This window comes from Amphiura filiformis, chromosome 18 (genome assembly GCF_039555335.1).
Source record: "Amphiura filiformis chromosome 18, Afil_fr2py, whole genome shotgun sequence".
Lineage (NCBI taxonomy): Eukaryota > Metazoa > Echinodermata > Ophiuroidea > Amphilepidida > Amphiuridae > Amphiura > Amphiura filiformis.
Window position 1 is genome coordinate 36984993 of NC_092645.1, and position 21285 is coordinate 37006277.

At 37.0% G+C, this 21285-nt stretch overlaps 2 protein-coding genes across 2 annotated transcripts; both read right to left on the minus strand.

The window, feature by feature from the left end:
* Positions 1 to 344: 344 nt before the first annotated feature.
* LOC140139457 (uncharacterized) lies at positions 345 to 2870 on the minus strand. Its single transcript, XM_072161205.1, has 2 exons — positions 2785 to 2870; positions 345 to 2407 (listed from the first exon to the last, which is right to left on the minus strand). The coding sequence occupies exons 1-2, from the start codon at positions 2802 to 2804 to the stop codon at positions 1363 to 1365; spliced, it is 1065 nt and encodes a 354-aa protein (XP_072017306.1). The 5' UTR covers positions 2805 to 2870; the 3' UTR covers positions 345 to 1362.
* A 1109-nt stretch (positions 2871 to 3979) lies between these two features.
* Positions 3980 to 19357, minus strand: LOC140138652 (lysyl oxidase homolog 2-like). Its single transcript, XM_072160392.1, has 6 exons — positions 19018 to 19357; positions 17317 to 17553; positions 8646 to 8726; positions 6194 to 6454; positions 4354 to 4566; positions 3980 to 4083 (listed from the first exon to the last, which is right to left on the minus strand). Exons 1-5 carry the CDS (start codon positions 19088 to 19090, stop codon positions 4541 to 4543), a joined length of 678 nt encoding a protein of 225 aa, XP_072016493.1. The 5' UTR covers positions 19091 to 19357; the 3' UTR covers positions 3980 to 4083; positions 4354 to 4540.
* Positions 19358 to 21285: the final 1928 nt, after the last annotated feature.

The following is a 21285-nucleotide window of genomic DNA, read 5'->3' on the forward strand; positions in this document are numbered from 1 at the left end:
GCCTCACCCCCCCTACTTTTATCCCAAAAAATGAGATTTTTATATCACTGGAAACCTCTGGCTACATAATGTTTATGTACAAAAAATGTCTTGCAGATTAATTCGTTTAGCAAAGATATCGTGAAATTTGAATTTCGTTCTGGTATACCAGAACGAAATTACAACACATTGTCTATGGAGCAGTGTAATACACATAATCATGCATAACTCGCAAACGCAAAATCGGAATCAACTGAAATTTTGGGAATAAGCTTTTTTCGTGGATATCTACTGAAAATGGCATAAAAAGAGGATTTATGATCACAAAATACTCCTTTAACTTTAATGGAAAACATTTAGTCGGATATTTTGTGTACTTTACCATAAAATTTTAAATTATCCAAGAATCATGAAATGGCGTCATGACGTCACGGGCTTGTTTGGGCTTGGTGCAGCGTAGTATGGAAATACATTTACATGCATTAAACTTGTTAAACAGCATCATATCAATATCTGGTTTTGACTTGTGGTTAATTATTTATTTGTTTTAAGTAGGGGGGGGCGAAGACAAAAGAGTACGGGGGTCTTGTCAGCAACTGCTGACTTGCTGACAGCTTAATTCCGCCACTGCATGGCATTACTGAAGACCGCCCGAGCTGGATCCTAAAAAGCATAAGTGATTGGTAAACATATTTGTTATTGAAAGTGCATTTCAAATTATGAACCTCACACCACCATCATTATAATTCAAAACTATCGCTAAAGAAAGGATTAGCATTAGCTTACTAAACCGGGGCAAATGTTGTACGCATTGCTGTGTAAACATTACAATAATAAATGTATCGACATTCTTAGTTAAAAAAACACCGACAACATGGGTCAAATTCCAACATAACGTCGAACATGTTTCACAGATTTTCAAAACAGAGACTGTCTGGGTCAAACTGGGCAAACATAAACTTTTGTGCAATTTCAATAATGAAGGGCCAATTCTGAAAATCTAAAAAGTCAAACTATGACTTTTCTCAATCCTTATGACTATGTTATCATTCATTTTTGTGTAGCCCATGATGTCATCTACATAATGCAGCAGTGTAGTTTTGCATCTTCCTCTCGTGGCTCCTCTCAACCTACCAGGCTCACCCATTCTAATGCTTTTATTCTCCATGTCCGAACAAATACCGAACAAAATTGTGTTTAAGGCGCCATATGAGCAGCATTATTTGGCAATGAAAGCAAAGAGAAGCACGTGAAAGTTGTTATGAACTCAATAAATTGTCATAAAAATGTGCGCGGACATTTATTTATAATTTTTATTTCATAGATATTTTTCATTTAGCATAACGATATGTATTGTACTGATATTGATGTAATGACAGAACATTATGAATCAGCACTTTCGTAAATGGTGTTTTCTACAGTGCCGACTAAAGATGTCCTCCTGGAATCTGCCGCCGTTTCTTCAAACTCTCTGATAGTAGGTAGCTCAGATTTAGGCCTCTTTATGCTGCATTGCTCCGAAACTGGACGTTTTTGATCTCTATTGAATTCTTCATAAAATACATCACCTTCTCCTGACGTATCACTCTTTGGAGATGTTTGCGGCTCAACTTGAAAAGTTATGTAAGATGCTACGGAATCTTTCTGAGGGTTAGTAGTCCGAGACTCAGCCTCAAAACTCATGTAAGATGCTACGGAATCTTTCGGAGGGTTAGTAGTGTGTGGATCTTGAATTTCAGCATAGGATGCTGAGCTTAATATATTTGTGTTTTTAGAGTCTTCGATTTCAGCATAAGATCCCGAACTAATCATATTTGATGCCGTTCCTTGGTCATGATTACTCGGATTTGGCAAAACTAAATTATAACGGCCTTTATTAACTGATGGAGGTATTTGTGAGTCACCGATCTCAGCGTAAGATGACGATGATGTTGGTTTTTTATGGCTGGTGTTAGAGCCTCCAGATGGAGGCATTTGTGAGTCGCCGATCTCAGCGTAAGATAACGAGCTAACCATATTTGATGGTGTTGGTTCTTTATGGCTTATATTAGAGCGTCCTTTATCAACCGCAGAAAGCATTTGTGACTCGTCTATCTCGGCGTAAGATGTCGACGACCCACCTTTATCCATTGAAGACGATGGTATCACTTGATCATTATTGTAGGTTAACTCATGTTGGGTTAATCCGTGTTTGACTACTCCTGACGGACCTTGAGATGATTTTACAACTTCATTAGCATTATACGTTGATTCATGTTGACTTATCCCATTCTTAGATATGGCCGCCGGAGCTTGGGGCATGTCTTCAATCTCAGCATAGGATAACGTTGACACTTTGCTTGTTGGAGACACTTTGGCTATTGGTTTCATTTCCGTGGCATCTTGGTTCCCAGTCGATCGAGAATTACCATTGACATCTTGATGTAGTCTGAAAAAAATGAGAGAGGAATTATTATTATTGTTTTTTGTTTACAAGTGATCCTTAAAACACCTTTAAAATCACTAGAATCAGAGGTTGTGTGGTCGCTTCGCTTCTTTCGAAATCAATTTTGGTCCCAAAATGTGTGATTTCACATGCATGCATCTAACACTAACAACAATGAATTACAACTTTGTTGATAAGGGACCGTTGAGTAGGGAATCTGAATTTGTTGGGGTTCTTGAGGGTGAATCTGAATTTCTAACTTAACGACTTGACCCCACGAGAGGGGAACGGTGCATTTTAAATAGAGAAGAAGAGAGAAACGAGGGGAATCCGACCATTTTTAGCGGACACTCCCATAATCACATACGGTATAAACTCACCTGTTTCGTCGTTTGAACATAACCACAATTATAACAACGAGTAATACTACTATTGGTAGCAATACAAGCGCTATCAAACCAAGCAGGCTTTCTGTGAAGATACAACAGTAGTAACCCAATAATATTAATGAAATAATAATAATAATAATAATAATAATAATAATAATAATAATAATAATAATAATAATAATAATAATAATAATAATAATAATAATAATGATAATAATAATAATAATAATAAATGTAATAATAATAATAATATAAAAACAAAACAAAACTCAAACAAACAAAAATAAATATAAAAACACACACACACTGTGCCACATGCTTGCCAACGTTTGATACATCATGGGAGACAATAATTGAGATGTGCTGCCATCTGAGTCCATTTACACTTTTTATGTGAAGCTACTAAATAAAATCCTAATACAATTTTGTCTTTTTAATGATAATCTGATATATTGTGTGTGAATAGGACAACAATTACTTTTCATACACTCTTAGATAGCAAGAACAAAACAGAGCAAGCGTTAGAAAAATCCAAACCATGCATTGATTGTGTATATTGTGCACTCCGCGTACTACGCACAGTGCTTTCACACTGTATGAAATGAATGATTAATGAACGCTTATTACATGTTGCTCGAGAAATTAGACAAAATAATGCACTCGCGCGCTGATGTTGATGAGTCTAATGCATAACAGCCCTACATACGCTAGTCTCCACAGCAGCCAGTTTGGTTCCGCTCCCTCCACACAAACAGTCTGCCAATGGTCACGAACTGGTCCTTTTGATTCGCTAACGGTTTTCTGCCGACGTCATCCAGCTTGACGTCAAACAAAGCTTTCAATTGGTCGATCGGCTATACGGCTACTTTATTATTCATGAGCAAGTTTGACCCGCCATCTCGCCATATAGACTGAGGTCAATCAAGTTCCCGTATGTACAGCTCTACGGCTACTTACGTGTAGCCAATCAGAAACGGCGTTATAAGTGGCCATTGGCAGACTGTTTGTGTGGAGGGAGCGTAACCAAACTGGCTGCGGAGGAGACTATACATACGCGTCACCTCCAAAGTGGGAGTGTCCCCACCCGGGGGGGGGGGCAAGGCTGACAATTGAGACGCAGTCTCTTTGTATTGTAGACTATTTATCAAAATATTAGATAACAAAGTGACGTACCATTTTGGTTGTCAGACGTATTATTAGGAATGCTAGAATATTCTTCTGTTGATAAAGTTAATAACTCTGTGTCAGGCGTAGACCACGGCATCTCAGTTGTAGTTGGTGGTGGAACATCTATATTTAAAACAAAGCAAGTTCAGATGTAATTTATTTGAAGAAAATACCCCAAAATAGTATTATAATACTGAAGGATACTGGCTTAGTATAAACCGTGTCTCACGCGACCATCAAGCGCGTCGAGTAACCCAAAACAATCAGTGATGTCGCCCTCTGCGAATAGTACAAACGGACGATATATAACTATCTGAGGCTACTTGGCAAAGACATTTAGGAATCACCTAGGTGGTCTGTATGATTCTTACATAACATCCGGTGTTCACTTACCGCTGCATTGTGGTAATACGTCACTCCATGTGACGTAGTCAGGTAGGTCACCTATAGTGCATTGAATTACTTCCGGTCCTATCAACCACAAATTATCTCGACAGGAATAGGATACATAGGCACCGAAATGATACGTGTCATCTGTTCTGTAGGTGTTGGCGTCTCGCAAGCCATTCCTTGGTGTACCTCAGTCATCGCAGTAGCCAGTCCTTGCTGCAATTATAATATTCACCATGCGTTAAAAGTTAACAAAAAATGTGCATTTTATGCATTTGTAATTTTGCATGATTTGAATCGGATATTATTGGTAAAATAGGTACTAAATAGGTTACGTTAAAAGTTTAAAAACAAATTGTGACGGAATAATGTGGAATGGAAACCTGGGGTTTTTCAATCCACTTCTCAGAAACACATAAACTCATTTTAAAACGCTATAAACGTGTTATAAACGCCTTTTGGGTTTGGTCTGAACGTTTTAATAACATTTTGAATGTTGGGTTATAAATTATTTAAGTCATGGACACAAAACGTTTTACACTGTTATCTGTTGCTTTGTTCTGTAAAAGGAAAATACCAAATTAAGTGTATTTTAACAGTGCAGAAAAGGTTATGCAACAAGATTAAATAATGTGATGTACCCTGTATAATTATGTTTCATGAAATACGGGAATGAACCATTATAATCATGCAATAGTTTGTGTATTAAGACTTTTCTGGAAAACCCCTATGATAGCAATGTTTGGAGAAAGCAGCGCAAGGAGATCATTGTTTGGAGTAAGCAGCACCATTTTTGTGTGAGGATTTTATACGCAAGGATATTTATAAGTGCAAGTGTTCAAAGGACTTTGCTGATTTTCGCATGACAAGTGATTGAGGATATTTACATCAGCCGTCCAGAACATTGCAAGAACTGTGTTATCTTCAAGAAGAAGAATGCTGGTTAAGTACTGAGTAGTTAAAATATTTATTGTGATTGTGTGATAATTTTTGTATATGCATTTGTTGTCATATACGTATTGTATCAATCATAATTTTGCTTTCAATTAAAGACTTAGATTTTGTTACTTTAATCAAACAGTGTATTTGTGTTGTACATTCGTGTGAGTTCGGGTAAAAGGTGATTTTGACCTTGAGTCAGGTACGAATGAATTATGTGCTATTGGATAAATCCGTGCTCTTTTCTGCAAAGGATAAAGCTGAATTTAGGTTAAAATGGACCTTGTGCTTAAAAGATAAACACCTGAAGTGAACATTGCTTTCTGTTGTACCATGAGCTGTTTGCTCTTATTGATAGTTAGCCTTTTAATTGCGAACACAATAGGATGGCGCTGCTTGAAGTCTGTCAAATATTTTGAATTTGCCGGATTTTAACCACATTGAATACGCCATTGTACACAATATCCTGTGTTTTCCAATCATTATTATTTAAGGGATGAAATCCTGTTCCCATTGTTTGGAACAATAGCAACCGGATGGGACCGGACGGAACCGGAGGTCAACCGCCGGTCGAGTATTGATCTGCAAAATCAGATCTAAAAGATCCAGTTATTGGATGCTGGTTCTAATTATGACATACCTTTAAACTTCGTCTATACTACAAGCATATAGAGTGTTTTGGTAAAAGATAAATTAATATGAAACAACCGTAATATTCCAAAACAATAGATTGGTCTTACAATATTACTTGTTTGTATATACTTGTATCTGTAATTTATCTGCTAAAAATGTTATGATTTTGTCGATTGATGGTGCCTGGATTATTTAGATTTTTTCAAAAGCACTTTTTATGCTTGTAGATGAGGTTTTATGGTATATGTCTTTCTGTCTGCAGCTGACTTACTGTCATAAACCGAATAAAACTGAAGCCCTCCACATATATCATGCATATTCCCTGGACATGGAAAATTGCAAGAAGTACTCATAGCCTCACTAATACCACCACCACTGTTGCTACAATGACAATATCTATGGTGAAGTGCAGCATACTGGTAGTTTTTAGAATAGCAGTGTCCTATGCAGAAGTCAATAGTCATGAGCTCGTTATCGGTATCCTCATTTGAGAGAAGTCGGTCTTCATCGTAACAGCCAACATAACCTGGTACTAGATGGAACAGAAAAACAAATGCAAATTGAAGATTTGAATTCAGTTTTGTCGCTGGACATAACAAATGTTAACACATTTTATTATTGAACAAGCGACATACATATTCAAGTAAGTAAAACATCTAGGACCATGTGTGCAGGATTTGTGCAAAGGGTCACATATCACGGACCTGCCGATGCATAATTTTCGCCGCGCGCGATTCATGAATAGATGAATAATATTGTAATATTATTAATTTATGTGTATTTATGTTTATACCATATTAGACCAATCAAAAGAAAAAACCGTATTCAACAAGCAAAAAAAAAAAACTAAATAAAAAGTCAGCCTTGACTGGTCTGTCTGTCACCTCCATGATAGAGGGTTTTATATGGGACTTGCAATACTGTCATTAGTAGTCATAATAAGAAATCAGAGAGCAAATAAATGAATGGCTTGCCGTGCAATAAGCAATAACGCCCATCGTATAATCTAACTACACCTGGTATATTCATTATGAACATGAATGCTGCCTCAGGTGTTAAACTAAATACTTGTAAGATCAGATACCCACTAAAAACAAACAAAAACAACAGCAGCGCTAGCTAGGAGAAATTTTTCTGTGAAAAATCTGTGATTGGCTGAAAAATCCGTGTTGGCTTACAGATTTTTCACAACAACATCAACATTAACATTAGGTGACTGGCCAGTACCATGATATGTTTGTACCTAAGGTATCATATTTCAAAATATAAATTTTATACAGGATGAAATGACGCTGCTTGATATTTGACACCCATAAGCCTTACGTAAACACGCCAATATCTTTATGATTGATAATGAAACGCACATTTATTACTTGCAGGACCATATCTGACGATCATACAGTCATCCATCAATATCACCATTCCATGAAGTATTAATTTGACTATGACCAATGTATTTTGATTTATAAGTCTTTAGTCTTTGCAAATCACCACCTGTATATCGTATAAAGACGGATATGTCATAATTGGAACAAGCAGCCAATAGCTGCATCTTTTAGCTGAAAGACCTCATTTTGTGGAAATTGTTCATGAAATTAAAACACGACGATCCAAATACCTGAGGAAGATGCCAATTCAAAAGTTGCAGTTTGCTCCATTGCAAGCCCTATTGATTTGTAGACAAAGCGTTCGCGAACAAGAAAACTAGCGCCGTGCTTCCATTGATCAGCACGTTAAACTAGCGTCGTGCTTTCATTGATTAGAACACAAAGGTGCAACTTTTGATTTCGTTTCTTCAATAGGTTTTACATCACTGTTTCTTTCATTCTCAACCAATTTCAACAAATAAGGACTTAAAAGAAATAAGGAGCTAAAGAGTAGCGGTATTAGCTGCTTATTTTAATTTTGACATAGTTGTCTTTATGGAGCACGTGTGGCCGAGTGGATAAGGCGCCCGACTCATAATACATATGTTGTGAGTTCGAGCCCCGCTCGTGCCAACGTGTTGTGTCCTTGGGCAAGGCACTTTATCCTCATTGCCTACTGGGGGATGTGGTTGGGTTGGATTGGATGTTTGTATAGTTGTTTGTTTCAATGTTGCAATATTGGCGCTGATTAAGCTGCTGCCTGCAAATTGCATTGTGTCTGTTTAGGTGTGTTTAATGTTCAATTCTAGCAATTTGACCTGCGGGTCACCATTAGAGTTTGAAATAAAACCTTCCTTTTTTTTATATTTAGGATATACAGGGGTGAACACAACTGGTACCTTATTCTTTTGCTTACTGTATATAGGTGTATGAAACCATGTTACTATGTGTCAGAATTATGATGTTGATTAGCATTTTTTCAAAGGGAGGATTTAGTAGTTCAACATTAATGGTTTTAAAATGGACCACTGATAATCATTGTGGGATAGGCTTTTACGACGGAATTCATAACAATTAGTGGGTTTTTAGCGGGTTCGCCGTCGGACAAGTTTAGAACTGTCACGCTTTCGTCAGAAGTAGCTCTGACTTTTTCAGGACAAAGTACCTAAGAATGAAACATGTAGACCGCCCCTTGCCTACTGATGACTCTGAAAAGAGCCGCTCACTGAAGACTGCCCCTTGTCAACAGAGAACAAGCAGACCTCGCCTATCTGCTGATTTTAAAGGTTTGGTGGCTCTGAATAGAGCCGTTCACTGAAGACTGCCTCTTGTCTACAGAAACACGCAGATACTCACTTTTGCAGAAAACAGCAGCAACAGACGAACACTCTCTTCCGGTGTAGATGTCATAGTTGCAATCAAATAAAACCTCCTCGTCTATTGAAGAAATTGAACATAATGAAAATGTTTCTCGAGTGAATATTAATAACATCATAACATGTAATAAACATTAGTTATGTTTAGCGAATTGTAAAGTAATGGTGTGCTTTGTACCACACCGCTTTATGTTTTATATGTATTTAATAACGCAGAAATCCGTAATATATTTAATATCCTATAATATACTCTAATATTATCTACACTGTATATTACTCAATTGTTGAGTAAAAAGTGAACAGAGCAACAAAAATGAATAAATTCAACTCAATATTGATTAAGTTATACTTGTATTGAGATTAAATTTAATCACTATTGAGTACCATTTGACTGATTCTGTTGTTCTGTTCTCTTTTTACTCAACATTGGGTAATATTTTTTTATTTCGCGTTTATATTCAAAACGTGGAGCAAAATGTATGTTTTATAACCCTGACCATAAACAAAACATTTCACAGAGAAAACTAAAGTTGCAAAACAAGGGTAATATGCCTACACACCATTTGTAATTTTGTATGCGTGAATATTTTGAAGAAGGTGAACCATTCATCTTGTAATTCGGAACTCTAAATGCAATCTAAGTATACAGTTCAAAAGTACCACTAGATTAAAAAGTATGAGATATTGTGCCAAAATACTTTAGTTGATAGCTGAATAAATCCTTGGCGTGTGATAATCAATCAGGACTCGGTGGCTGTTTGGTTTTTTTTTAATTTTTTTGTGAGCCGCGTAAAAATACAGTCGTGCGGACATATTTAACCACTTTCTTTACAGTAATTAACATTGATAGTCTTCCATGCTACCAGGCACAAACATGGGCTATGAACAAAATGACTGAACGGAAGATCACCACCTGTTAAATGAAATGCCTACGAAAAGCTGTAAACAAGACACGACGGGACAAAATCAGGAATGAAGTCATCAGAGACATGGTTGGCACCAAGCCTATGATAGACCAGATTGAAAGCCATCGCATCAAATGGTTTGGTCATCTTATGCGCATGCCCACAAATCAACCAGCCCTGCGGACGTACAACAGCAAACTGTCCGGTACGCCTGTAGGAAGACCAATAAGAAGATGGATTGAGGGGGTCAAGAAAATCCTGACAAGGCACAACACCAACCTGACAGATGCTACCCATGCAGCCCAAGACAGACGTCCCATCAGTTCCCCGCGACTATGAGAGGAACAAGCGGAGGACCAAAGTAAGTAAGTAAAGTAAAGTCTTCCATGCAGGGCTTGGCCACCATTCCTATGTATGCAGATACCAGCTCTCCCCAACATGGCATTCACCTAGTATTATAAGAGGTGGGTGTCCATTTGTGCAATTATGCATCTCTGTAGTCTATCAAAGAGGACAGGTGAAAACTTTTGATTTCAGAGATTTTAATCCAGAGGTGTAAGATCAGGATGTCTTATGGACTATTCCACTTGGCGCTCGAAATCGATCACACGATTGCAAAACAATTAGGCAATGCGTTCTGTCAATTACTGTAAAAACTGATATTGTTCTGATACGTGTTATATTAAAGGCCCTTTCAGTGATTTCACAGGAACATTAAAAAAATGGAAATTTGTCAGAGTTGCTTAGAAATAAAGAATAAGTCTACAGAATTTCATTAAACCACTTTTCCCTGAATACATCGACAAATTAGTCAAAAACAGAAGTTTTAGAAAGGTTTTCTACTTCAACTCAGATCGACTCGAGAAAATCGAGATTTTCGTACAGTGCGCCACCAATCGACTGGAAAAACTTCCTAGTCCAGTGTTTCTAACACGGGGAAGTAGAGTCTAAATTGATTTAAAACAGACGCTTAATTTTTGTAGTAGAAAACAAAATAAGCAATTAAAGGTCACCGAGGCAAACTAACGGTCAATTCAAATATGAAAAACAGTTAAAATTGTGTATTTTGTTTAAAATAGTAGCTACTGATGTAATAAGTAGTAGAAACAATACGCAACGCGTACGGTGGTGGAGAGTGAGCTTCTTTCGATCTCGAGTCGGACTTTTTGTACTGTCAGTATCAAAAGTCCAGATTCATGTAAATGCTTTATTTTGTCTAAAATACACGGCTTTCGACCGAACCACTAGCAGGCTATGTTAGCACATCTATGCCAATTACAAAGGTACCAAAATCTGAATTTGGATGATTTTTACGATCGTCCGGATGAGCAAATCACTGAATGGGCCTTTAATGGTCACATGCCAGTAATGTTACAGCTGTGTGAGGATAAGATGTTGATTCAGCTATCACTAACGTATTTCGACCAAAATACTGCATACTTTATAATTTAGTGGAATTTTTCGAACTGTATACTTTATTTTGATACACCCTGTATAATATGCTTTGGATTCGGACTGGATTCATTGGTGTATCCACCAATAATTGTATATTTTTATATTGCACCTGTCGATGAGTATTTGTGGTAACAAAGTAATGTTTTCTCATTATGATATCATCTGGCATACATATTATCAATGATGCACTCAGCATGAAAATATTAAGACAACCTTAATTACATTCCCATTTTCATAAGCCTGGATAGACTGGTTCTATTTTGGAAAAATCGCATTTCATTCAGTCTATTTTATTTGCTTCATGCTTAAATAAGCACATACAAAACAAAACCTGTCAAGGAGTAAGGCCGTGAAGATAGTTACAGAGAGTTGATATTCTTGAGAGGGCACTCTATTCACGTGGTTTCTTTTCCAACGCTAAAAGATCACGAATTTTGATGGTTTGCAAATAAAAAGTGTCCGCACTATCGATTGATTACGTAACTGTTATGAATAATTTATTAGGTTTTTCAATGCAATCGCCTCAACCCATTAATACATATTATCTGTATTATCAAAGTACTTGGAATAGCAATCCGGTGAGTTCACTGAACTACGCCCTAATACTGATGGCGTTTTAATGGCGTTTAATGGCGCTAATCCTCTCCATACACAGATGAACAAATACAATAGATGAAGGTCAACACGTATGACCTCCTATGTGACATGTTATATGTGATGTACAAAAACCTGAATATCATAAAGATCAGTATTCGTTTGTGCATATGAACTGCACATTTACGTTGCTAGATATTACTCATTATATATAATGACAAATATTGGTATTATGACAATACCGTATATACATTGTATATAAAACGACTAATAGATCCTACTATCATGGCGTCAGGTCAATGTTCATCATACCCCGTATGTTTCTTAAAATTCATTCATATTTGAGACAAATTGCTGTGCCAATTTTATTGGTGCACAAGTAGATCCGTGTTTTTTTATATTTTCATTTCCTTTTAATGAAAGAATTAAGGTTTTCCACTGCACGGTGGCCACAAGGGTGATACTAATTTTAATGCTATATTTTCAAAACGAATACGTGCTCCCGGTTGGCTCTATAGCGATTTCACAGAAAAGGTATTTCTAGTGCAATGCAGCGTCGGACTCTAGCTGAGAGCGTAGCCTAAGTCATTCCGGACTCCAATAAGGGCTCTCCATACACAAATGAACAAACACAAAGGAGGGTAGTCTCCTCCGTGACCGGCTTGATTTCGATGGAGCGGAACCAAATTGGCTGCGGAGGAGACGGGTCATTTTTCCATGCAAATTTGTCAGTGTCAGCCGCCTGATAGTTACTAGCTTGACCAGTTCCTCCAATTATAAGGAACACAAACTGTCTATTGTCATATTTAATTTATGTTTAGCCGCGCGGTTTATGTAGACCCCTTTCAGACCAGTCTTGGAATCAGTTTTGCCTATACTTTTGTACATAGCCAGAACTTCTCAAATTTGCATGGGCACCCTCACATTATGACGGCATAGCGTTATATTGTTTGCATGTGGGGAATGTTTATTCTTATTTTGGGATCACTGGACAGTGGAGACCCATAGCTATACATTGGTACCAAATAAAATTTATGCCAAAATATGTTTCATTTGATAACATACATATACTTCACTTTACTATCACTAATTATATAAATATTTATGACCTATTGTTGAATACTTTACTTGTGGTAAATATCCGTATAATTTCGAGATCAGCTGAATGCGTTCATCATGATTAATAACACTTTTTCATTTATCAAAACTCGACTATGGCAAAGTCTATTGACATTAATAAATGTTAACTACCAAGCAAGCACATAACATTTTCAACATCATTCGCAAAAGGTTAGAAAAGGTTTAATTGGCAGAAAACATTAAAACCCGACATTGAATGTTATTATAACGTTTTTACCAAACCCAAAAATCAAAAATAAAACCTGTTAAAACATTTTTAAAACGTTTTGTGTTTGCTGTAGTGCTGCAGAATGGTGCCCAATACAAAAAAATTGTTAAATTTTTGTGAAAAGTGTAAAAATTGGCACAGATGTTGGTGATCATATACTAAACATATCTTGATAGAGGGCCAAAATTATTTCGGCTTAGAATCCAAGATGGCCGCCAAAATTCAAAATGGCCGCTACAACCATAGAAATACTACATAAAGTTCATGTTAACAACCTGTAGTGGTATTTTCTTTTCTGCATGTATGTAGCTGAAAATGGGTAAATAGCCCATGTCTGGTTGGTTATTAATTATTCAACTCAAAAAGAATCCAAAATGGCCGCTAAATTCAAAATGGCCGCCATTTCAGAGAAACAATGCTTAATTTTACGTTTACAATCTTAAATTACACTTAATTCTGCAAGTATATGCATCATTACTTTTAAATTGTTCATTGTTGATTCTTTGTTTATTGTCCATGTTATACATGTGATGTTGCATGTCGAAAGGGGGGCTTTGTGACAGAACACTTTTCAAGAAACTAGTGAAAATAAGCAGCAAAAAAAGTAAAACAAATATAAGAATTTCCAACAGGTTTTCTATTATAAAACCTGATTGCCTCGACCAATTTCAACAAATAAGATGCCATTTTAAAGCTTATAACAGATAAAATGATAACAATCAAAAATTAAAATCATCAACAAAGTCCCTCCTTTTGGCACGAGGCATCACAAATACCTTCCAATTGAACAGAAGTTCCAGAATCCAGACAGTTGCCTGATCATCAATTTATTGGCGCTCGCAGTCCCTATGGCATGCGAAGTATGTTGTATATGCTAGTCTAGCTTTTACACATTTGCAGCGACCAAGGCACTCTCTGTTTATTGCATGTTGCAACCACACTTGAGAAGTTCTTGGCAAGATTTGCAAGCTTCGGGCAGCGTTGTCCTAAAAGGTTGCCACACAGATGAATTCTTCTGTCCATCCCCAATCAGCCGGTTCTGCCAATTCTGGAGCTTGCAGTAACGCTTGTCCCCAGACATATCCAGCCTGATATGATGCATGCTGGAAGAGTGCTGTTGAGGTGGGTGGAATTAATTCCATTGACCTTCCCTTCTCAGTGAAAAGTTCTCTACGACAATCGTCAACACTATCACAGCAGCTTGTTCTGTCGTACATGACAACAACGAATTGTTCAATTGTTGCCATATACTGCTTCAACTTCTGCTCTGTAGGAGGCACTCTACTAAGTGCTGCAAATGCATCTACTGCATCTGTGAAGACTTTGCTTGCTTCCCATGCTGTTTCCTTTCCTCTGTTTAGATAATATGATGTCTGATCACGCCCAGTAAAGGCATGGAACATCAGCAGAGACATAGCATTCCCTGGTTCCAATGTCTGGGCTATGGTATGAGCTGGTATGAGCCTGCGATGTTTACCGGTGCCAAATAATACCCACATTTCGGTGAGGTTCATTTGGGCAAATAAGGCTATGCACAAGACTATCACATCTGTGTCTACGGTACGAACCATGACTCGCTGGTATCCAGAAGCAGCAGCATCCACTGCATGTAATAGCAGCCTAGTATCAGCTTCCTCGTGTGTACACGGTGATAGGCGACTGATATTCTCTGCTTGGGAATTCAGCAAAACTGATTTGCCAAATGTAGAGATGACCTTCCCTTCTGTGTGAAATGTGATAGACTCTTGTGCCAGAAAAGCAAAGAGTTCCACCATATTCTCATCGATTCTTAGGAAAGCCTGCCAGTTACCGGGTATCTTGGTGTTTGGCTGTACACGTTCCCTTTCCACGCTTCTTTCTTGTTGTTGCTTTAAGACTATCTGGAATGTATTCGTCCCATACAATATCGACTCTACTGGCTTTCATGAGCTGGGACCGAATATAGGGCAAGAATATGAGCTCTGAGTACTCGCTAAAAGTTTTGGCGGCAACAGGCTTCAGTATGTTAATAACAGCAGCACAACCAAGGAGAATAGCATCAACCTCTGGGACATCTTGTGGGAGGAGTGGCATTATGTATCCTTGAAACATTCTCAAGACAGAAAAACTCCTGAATGTTTCCATCACGAGCTTTAAAAGACATGTACAACCTGGAGAACAGGGTGCATGTCTTCTTCAGGGATGCTATCTACAGCTTCTCATTCGACTTCACTACAGATGCAAGGCAGCTTAACAGTGGCAACTTGTTACGTTTCAATGTGTGAAACAGAGGCTTTGTTCTCTTGTTAAGGCGCTCTTCTACAAAGTAGGTATACCGTTCCTCTATAAGCTTTTGGATGTTGCGAACTGTGGAGACTACTTCCTCTCCAGCAATATCCCTGTTGTCAAGAACCAACAGATCATTTGAATGCTCTTCAAAGGGGTTACCCATCTCTTCTATGGTATGGCAGAGAGACTTCACTTGTTTGGCAAATGTGACCTGCACTGAATTCACTTGCTCATGGTGTTTGACATCAGGTCCCTTGATCTTCTTCTGCACAATACTCTCAACTGACTCTTCAAACTCACGGGCAAGTTCTGGTCCTGCAACCATCCACCGCATTGGCTGTGATGTGTTTTCTGTGAGTCCGATAGCTCCACCGTCACCCTTTACAATACTGTTATTTTGCTCATGAGCATGATCCAGAGCTATGGAAGAAAAATAACGATGGGTCTTTTTCATGACAAATTTGCCACTTTCAAATTGTTCTGCAACGGAAGGATGGACATTCTGAAGTGTCTTCATATCTCGCAGGTGTACGGGCAACCAACGGCTATTAATAGTGCGGGTGGTCAAGGGCGAAAAACCAAGACATAAGCCGATCAAGAGCTTCAATGTAGAGCTGGAAGTTGGCTTCCCGAAGTGACCTCACAAAGCTGAAGATAACTAACTCCAATTCCAATGTGATCCACCAGTAATGGAATTGTGGGCTTTCTTGCATACGTCTGCTACGCCATGTATCAAATTATAATCATATAATCTCTGCATTAGCATATACAAACTACAAGCTGTGACCTGGTGAGCATGTCTTGTTCTTGTCAAATGCGATGCTTTGAGGAAGGAGTCTGTTGTTCCTGGTGATGTTATATCAGATTCTACTAGTGCGCTTGTCCATCCACTTTCATCTAACCAGTCACTAATGGTTTTAAATGCAGCCATCTCTATGTGAAGGCCTCCAAACATGATAACCATCTTGTCTTCACCGAAAGTTCCTGGCTGGTCTCCCTAGTACCTATTAATTTTCAACTTAATGTCTCCTTTCTTAATCCTGTTTCTTCTTTCACGTTTTAGTAAGCGTTTCAATGTTATTTAAAGGCCTGTAGTCTTGTAAAGTCCATGATATGCAGGCATAAATAATAAGTGTATGTACTAAGTCTACACTTACTAATAAGCTAGGCCTAACATCTAACAAAATTAAAAATACAATACAACTTGAGTATGATTACCTACAACATGTCATTGTATGAATTTAATATTCTTGTAACTCACCATTCTATCAATAGTCCATGCCAGTGCACTGCCATTTAGAAAGTTTGGCCTTGGCGCCTTTGCCAATACCATGTGCTTGAGGGTGTTGTAAATACAGCCTGTACCCCAAAATAGCACCACCAACAGTTCTTCAAATGATCATGGATACCCATAAGGGCCATACAAATTATTGTTGACATGATTTTATATGAGAACTTAATTAAATGATATGTTATTTGTTGCTGTTTAAGTTTCATTGACTATTTTAGAATATTAACTGAAGTCAATTCATTTTAAAGTGATAAATAATAGATTAGAATTTTGATATGGATGTGTGATGTGGGGTATATGGGGTATGTGTATGGTGGGTGTAGGGGTTGTGTATGTGCATGTGGTTTATGCATGGGCTGCATATGTGTTGGCATACAAATTAACATGCTACTTGTGCAAATTCCTGATATCTGATTTTAATGTATATTTCATGTTGAAAATTAGTCGATATGGCGGCCATTTTGAATAATGACAGCCATTTTAAATTAGTTAATCTGTGCATTAAATTGAAAACGTGTTACATACTACATTTTCAATAAATATCTCACACATCAGACGAGAAATGGCTACTTTACCCAATTTCATGGTGATTTTTTATTTTTTTGGCAATTTGGCCGCCATTGTAAAAATGGCGGCCATATTGGAAAAAATATTTTTGGCCCTCACCCTAGAATTGTTCACCAGAGTGAATACTACATCTGAGCCAAATTTCACACTTTTCACAAAACTTTAAAGATGGTTTCACCATTCTGCAGCACTACTGGGTATAATCAAAAAGCAGTACACTAACCTCCGTCGCATTCTACATTGGTGACATAAGGAGTTCCCATACTATGCCCATAAAGACCCATGTGATCTTGCTGCGCCAAGACTACATCCGTGTACCCCAACTGTCTGCATACTACACCAGCACTCAGTAGATTCCATTTTCTATCGTCGCTACATATGGTACCCCAGCCTCCAGGGCCGTGTATCTCGACCCGGCCTGTGTTGGGTTTATCACCGCCTATCACACGTACACCTACATCTTTACATCAAGAAAATGTTAACACTGTGTCAAATCTCGACTGTACAAATTAATAATATACCACAGAATTCCATTTACAATTTCCTTTTGTTTTTAATTTTGAAAGAGACAAAATGCAGACACCTTCCACAAAACAACATTAGTACAATAGATTGGTCTAAAAATAATATATGTGACCCCTCGGCACAACTGAGCCCTGAAGTCGCCAATCATCATTTTTGAGATATTTAACCAAAATAGTTTGCTTGAAATTAGCTTTAAAATGATGTATATCATGTTTATAGTACTTGACATTTAAGTAGTGAAAAATCAATTAAACAGTCAATAAATCCTTTGTTTCCTATTGTTTATTGTTAGGTTCGATGGAGCATATCTCAATAGTGGCACTGGCGACATCCGGGCTCAGTTGTGCCGAGGGGTCACATATGTTTGTTCAGCGGCCGCTGCCTTTATCAGTTCAATTTGATCTCCAAATAACGTTTGTATGGAGGGCGTGTACTCTGTTTTTCTTTCGTCAAAACACACACCACCACACACACCCCAACACCCATTAAGGGGACTCGATCTTTTGTGCGTAATAATAGAGGGCCAGGGGACTCACGCTATCATTAAAAAAATTATTTGAAGAAGTTAAAGAGCCCTAAGAATAAAAAAACTGTAGTGTAATTCACGCCAGACACAATTTCTTTATATGACAAAATTAATTTTTGTAATCGATCAAAAACAAACGTTTTATATCAATTTTAAATTGAGCCTGAATCGGTAAATATGGTACCTCTCGCCCTTTTTTTAGGTCAAGGCTGTTTTTACCATTATGCAGCGAACCATTGTTGAAGCTATTTCACATACATGTACAAAACATTCTAGGGAAAGAATGAGGCCATATACTGTTGAAATATCTTTTGTTGATTTCGAATGATAATGTCATGAAGTCGTAAATTTTAAGGTCAAATTCCAAAAAACCGAAACAAAACATTGCGACGCAGATATTTCCCGACTTACGCAATTTCATCATCACATCAGTGTCTTTATTATTTGTTTGAAACCGTTCGTGCTCTTTATGCATAAAACGGCTAATCTATCTTTACAAAACGTGTCTTTTTTTATTAAACAAAAGGCTAAAGATGGCATTATGAGATTTATCATTACACTCCTCCACTCAACTGCCACCTTGGCCGAGCGCATTGATCGCATTCCGAAATGAGTCACTTGTCGGTAAATCATGTATCGTATCCTTAATAGAGGCAGTATATGCTTGCAGATGGAATTCTACGGTATATTGTATTATATATAATTTGTTTTCTTTTTTAGTTTATTTCGGCGGCCACTCAAGATTCAGAGATGGGGAGACAAAAACACAAGTTGATATTTGTTGTTGTCGTGTCAGTATCACCAGCTTTAGAAAGGTCATTGCTAAAATTAAATGAATACAAATTATTAGGAATCTGACAAATCAAATCTCACCTATTAAATCCGCAGACGATGATACTGGCACCAGAACTGCTCCCACATATAGGCATACTACAAGCATAGACATTTGAATATAAAGGGTGTAGGCTCATAGATCTATGTACACAATAATATATTTTCCTCTCAAAATCTTACACAGAACTGCTTGGTATATCGTAGTTGACCAACAACATTGACTGTATCTGCCGGACAATATCGGTAGACCGGATGATGTACAAGGACAATGACGCTGATAAAGTCACATTGAAGACAAACGTCACATTGCATTTCGGAAGTTGTAACCACCATCTGACTTAATTATAAACTTACTACAATTTAATATGACGTACATAATCGAAATATCACTGTTATGTTTTGAAATTCATCCCCTTGAAGTTTGACACACTGTGTGGTGTATCATTATTATGGTAACGGAACATTACACATAGTGTTTCTAGAAAAAACACCTCTAAATCTTGAAAACCAATTATTAGTTGTCGTTGTGTCTGGTGCATTAATCAACGAATATGTACACTACAGGTTAATTTAGTTTTAATAAAACGAGAAGATGATAGTTCATGGATATTCGCCAAGTAGCTCGTTGTATGAACTGATTTGTAAGTAAATATCTTTTATAATAGTGTATTTCAGGCCTTTCAGATTTTATTTTAAATGACCATCTTATATGGTTTTTGTTTTCAAAGCTGACTGTTTTTTAACTGAATTTCAGTGTTCAAAAATTGCCAAATTTTGCCTATTTTGGGCATTTAAAAAAAATAACTGCATCTGATGCTGCACATAATACTTACCATCTTAAGGTACATGTATCTCTAGGGTATGTATATTGTGCACTACATCATGTACCTCAAAATATTTCAGTTTATAGCCTGTTGAAAAGTACACATACATTCTTCACGAACTTTGGTAGACTATGCCATAGTCTATTTTTGATGTTAATCATGATGAAAACATTCAGTTGAACTCGAAATTATACTGATATTAATTACATCAAAATACTAGTATAAAATTGTTATGAAAAAGTGTATATAATTATATTAGTGACAGTAAAAGTAAAGTGTACGTAGGCTTATATTATTGAATGCAACATATCATAATGTCATAACTGTATTGGCACTTCAATACTGAACAATTCTGATTTTAGAATCTGCCAGTTTATTAATCGCGAAATTCCAGGTTAGAAGCTAACAAACAGAGGGAGTAGGGTGACTGAAAAGAACAGATGTGAAAATCTATCAATTGTGCACACATTAATTAAATCAGAGTTTTAAGCTTAGATACAATATCCAGTGTATGTACAATGGGCAAGTGGACTACGGGGTAGTCTAGAACTTTGGCGACGTCATTTTTGAGGCCACTGTTCTTTTGAAGATTTAGAGGACATTTAAACAAAGATTTCGAAACCTTCAATGGTGGAAATTTCACCACGGTGACGGGTTTTAAATCGGAAGGAGTTGTAAGAGAGGCATTGTCAACATGGTCAAAGATATGTTAACATTAACAAAACAACTAATATCATGACTGGGCAAAAATTTGAATAAATAAATAAATAAATAAATAAATAAATAAATAAATAAATAAATAAATAAATAAATAAATAAATAAATAAATAAATAAATAAATAAATAAATAAATAACAAATGGGCATGATATTCATGGTACTTTATTCTGCTATGTTCTGCTTGTAATCTAATTGAGAGGCTGTCGTTTTGTTCAAGCTTAGTCAAATCGTATATTTTAGAATACAAAGTACAAATTCTATAAATTAAAGGACAAAGTCGTATTGGTTAACTATTGCATGACTTAACACAATGTGCAGTTTATGTGAAAACCAGACGCTTGTTTTAAAGGGTATCTCCGGCAATAACAGTATGCCTTATGTTAGAAGAATAATTATCAAGCACAAATCACATGGTTGTATTAAAAAATAAAAAAAACTCATATTGACCATAAAAAAAAAGTCGGCTCTCAACACGCGATATTCAAAATACCCGCGCCGAAATTGTCAAGTACAATGACGTAAGTGATATTTGTGCTCAATTGTCGTCAACCTTCATTGCATTACTGGGACGTCATTGCACTCGACAATATTGGCGCCCGGGAATTTTGAATATCGCGTGTTGAGTACCGAATGTTTTTATTCGTTTTTATGGCCACTATGAGTTTGTTTTAAATATAAAGCCACGAGATTCGTGCTTGATAATTATTTCCCTTATATATATAAAGGCATACTGTTGTGAATGCCGGAGATCTCCTTTAAGTGTA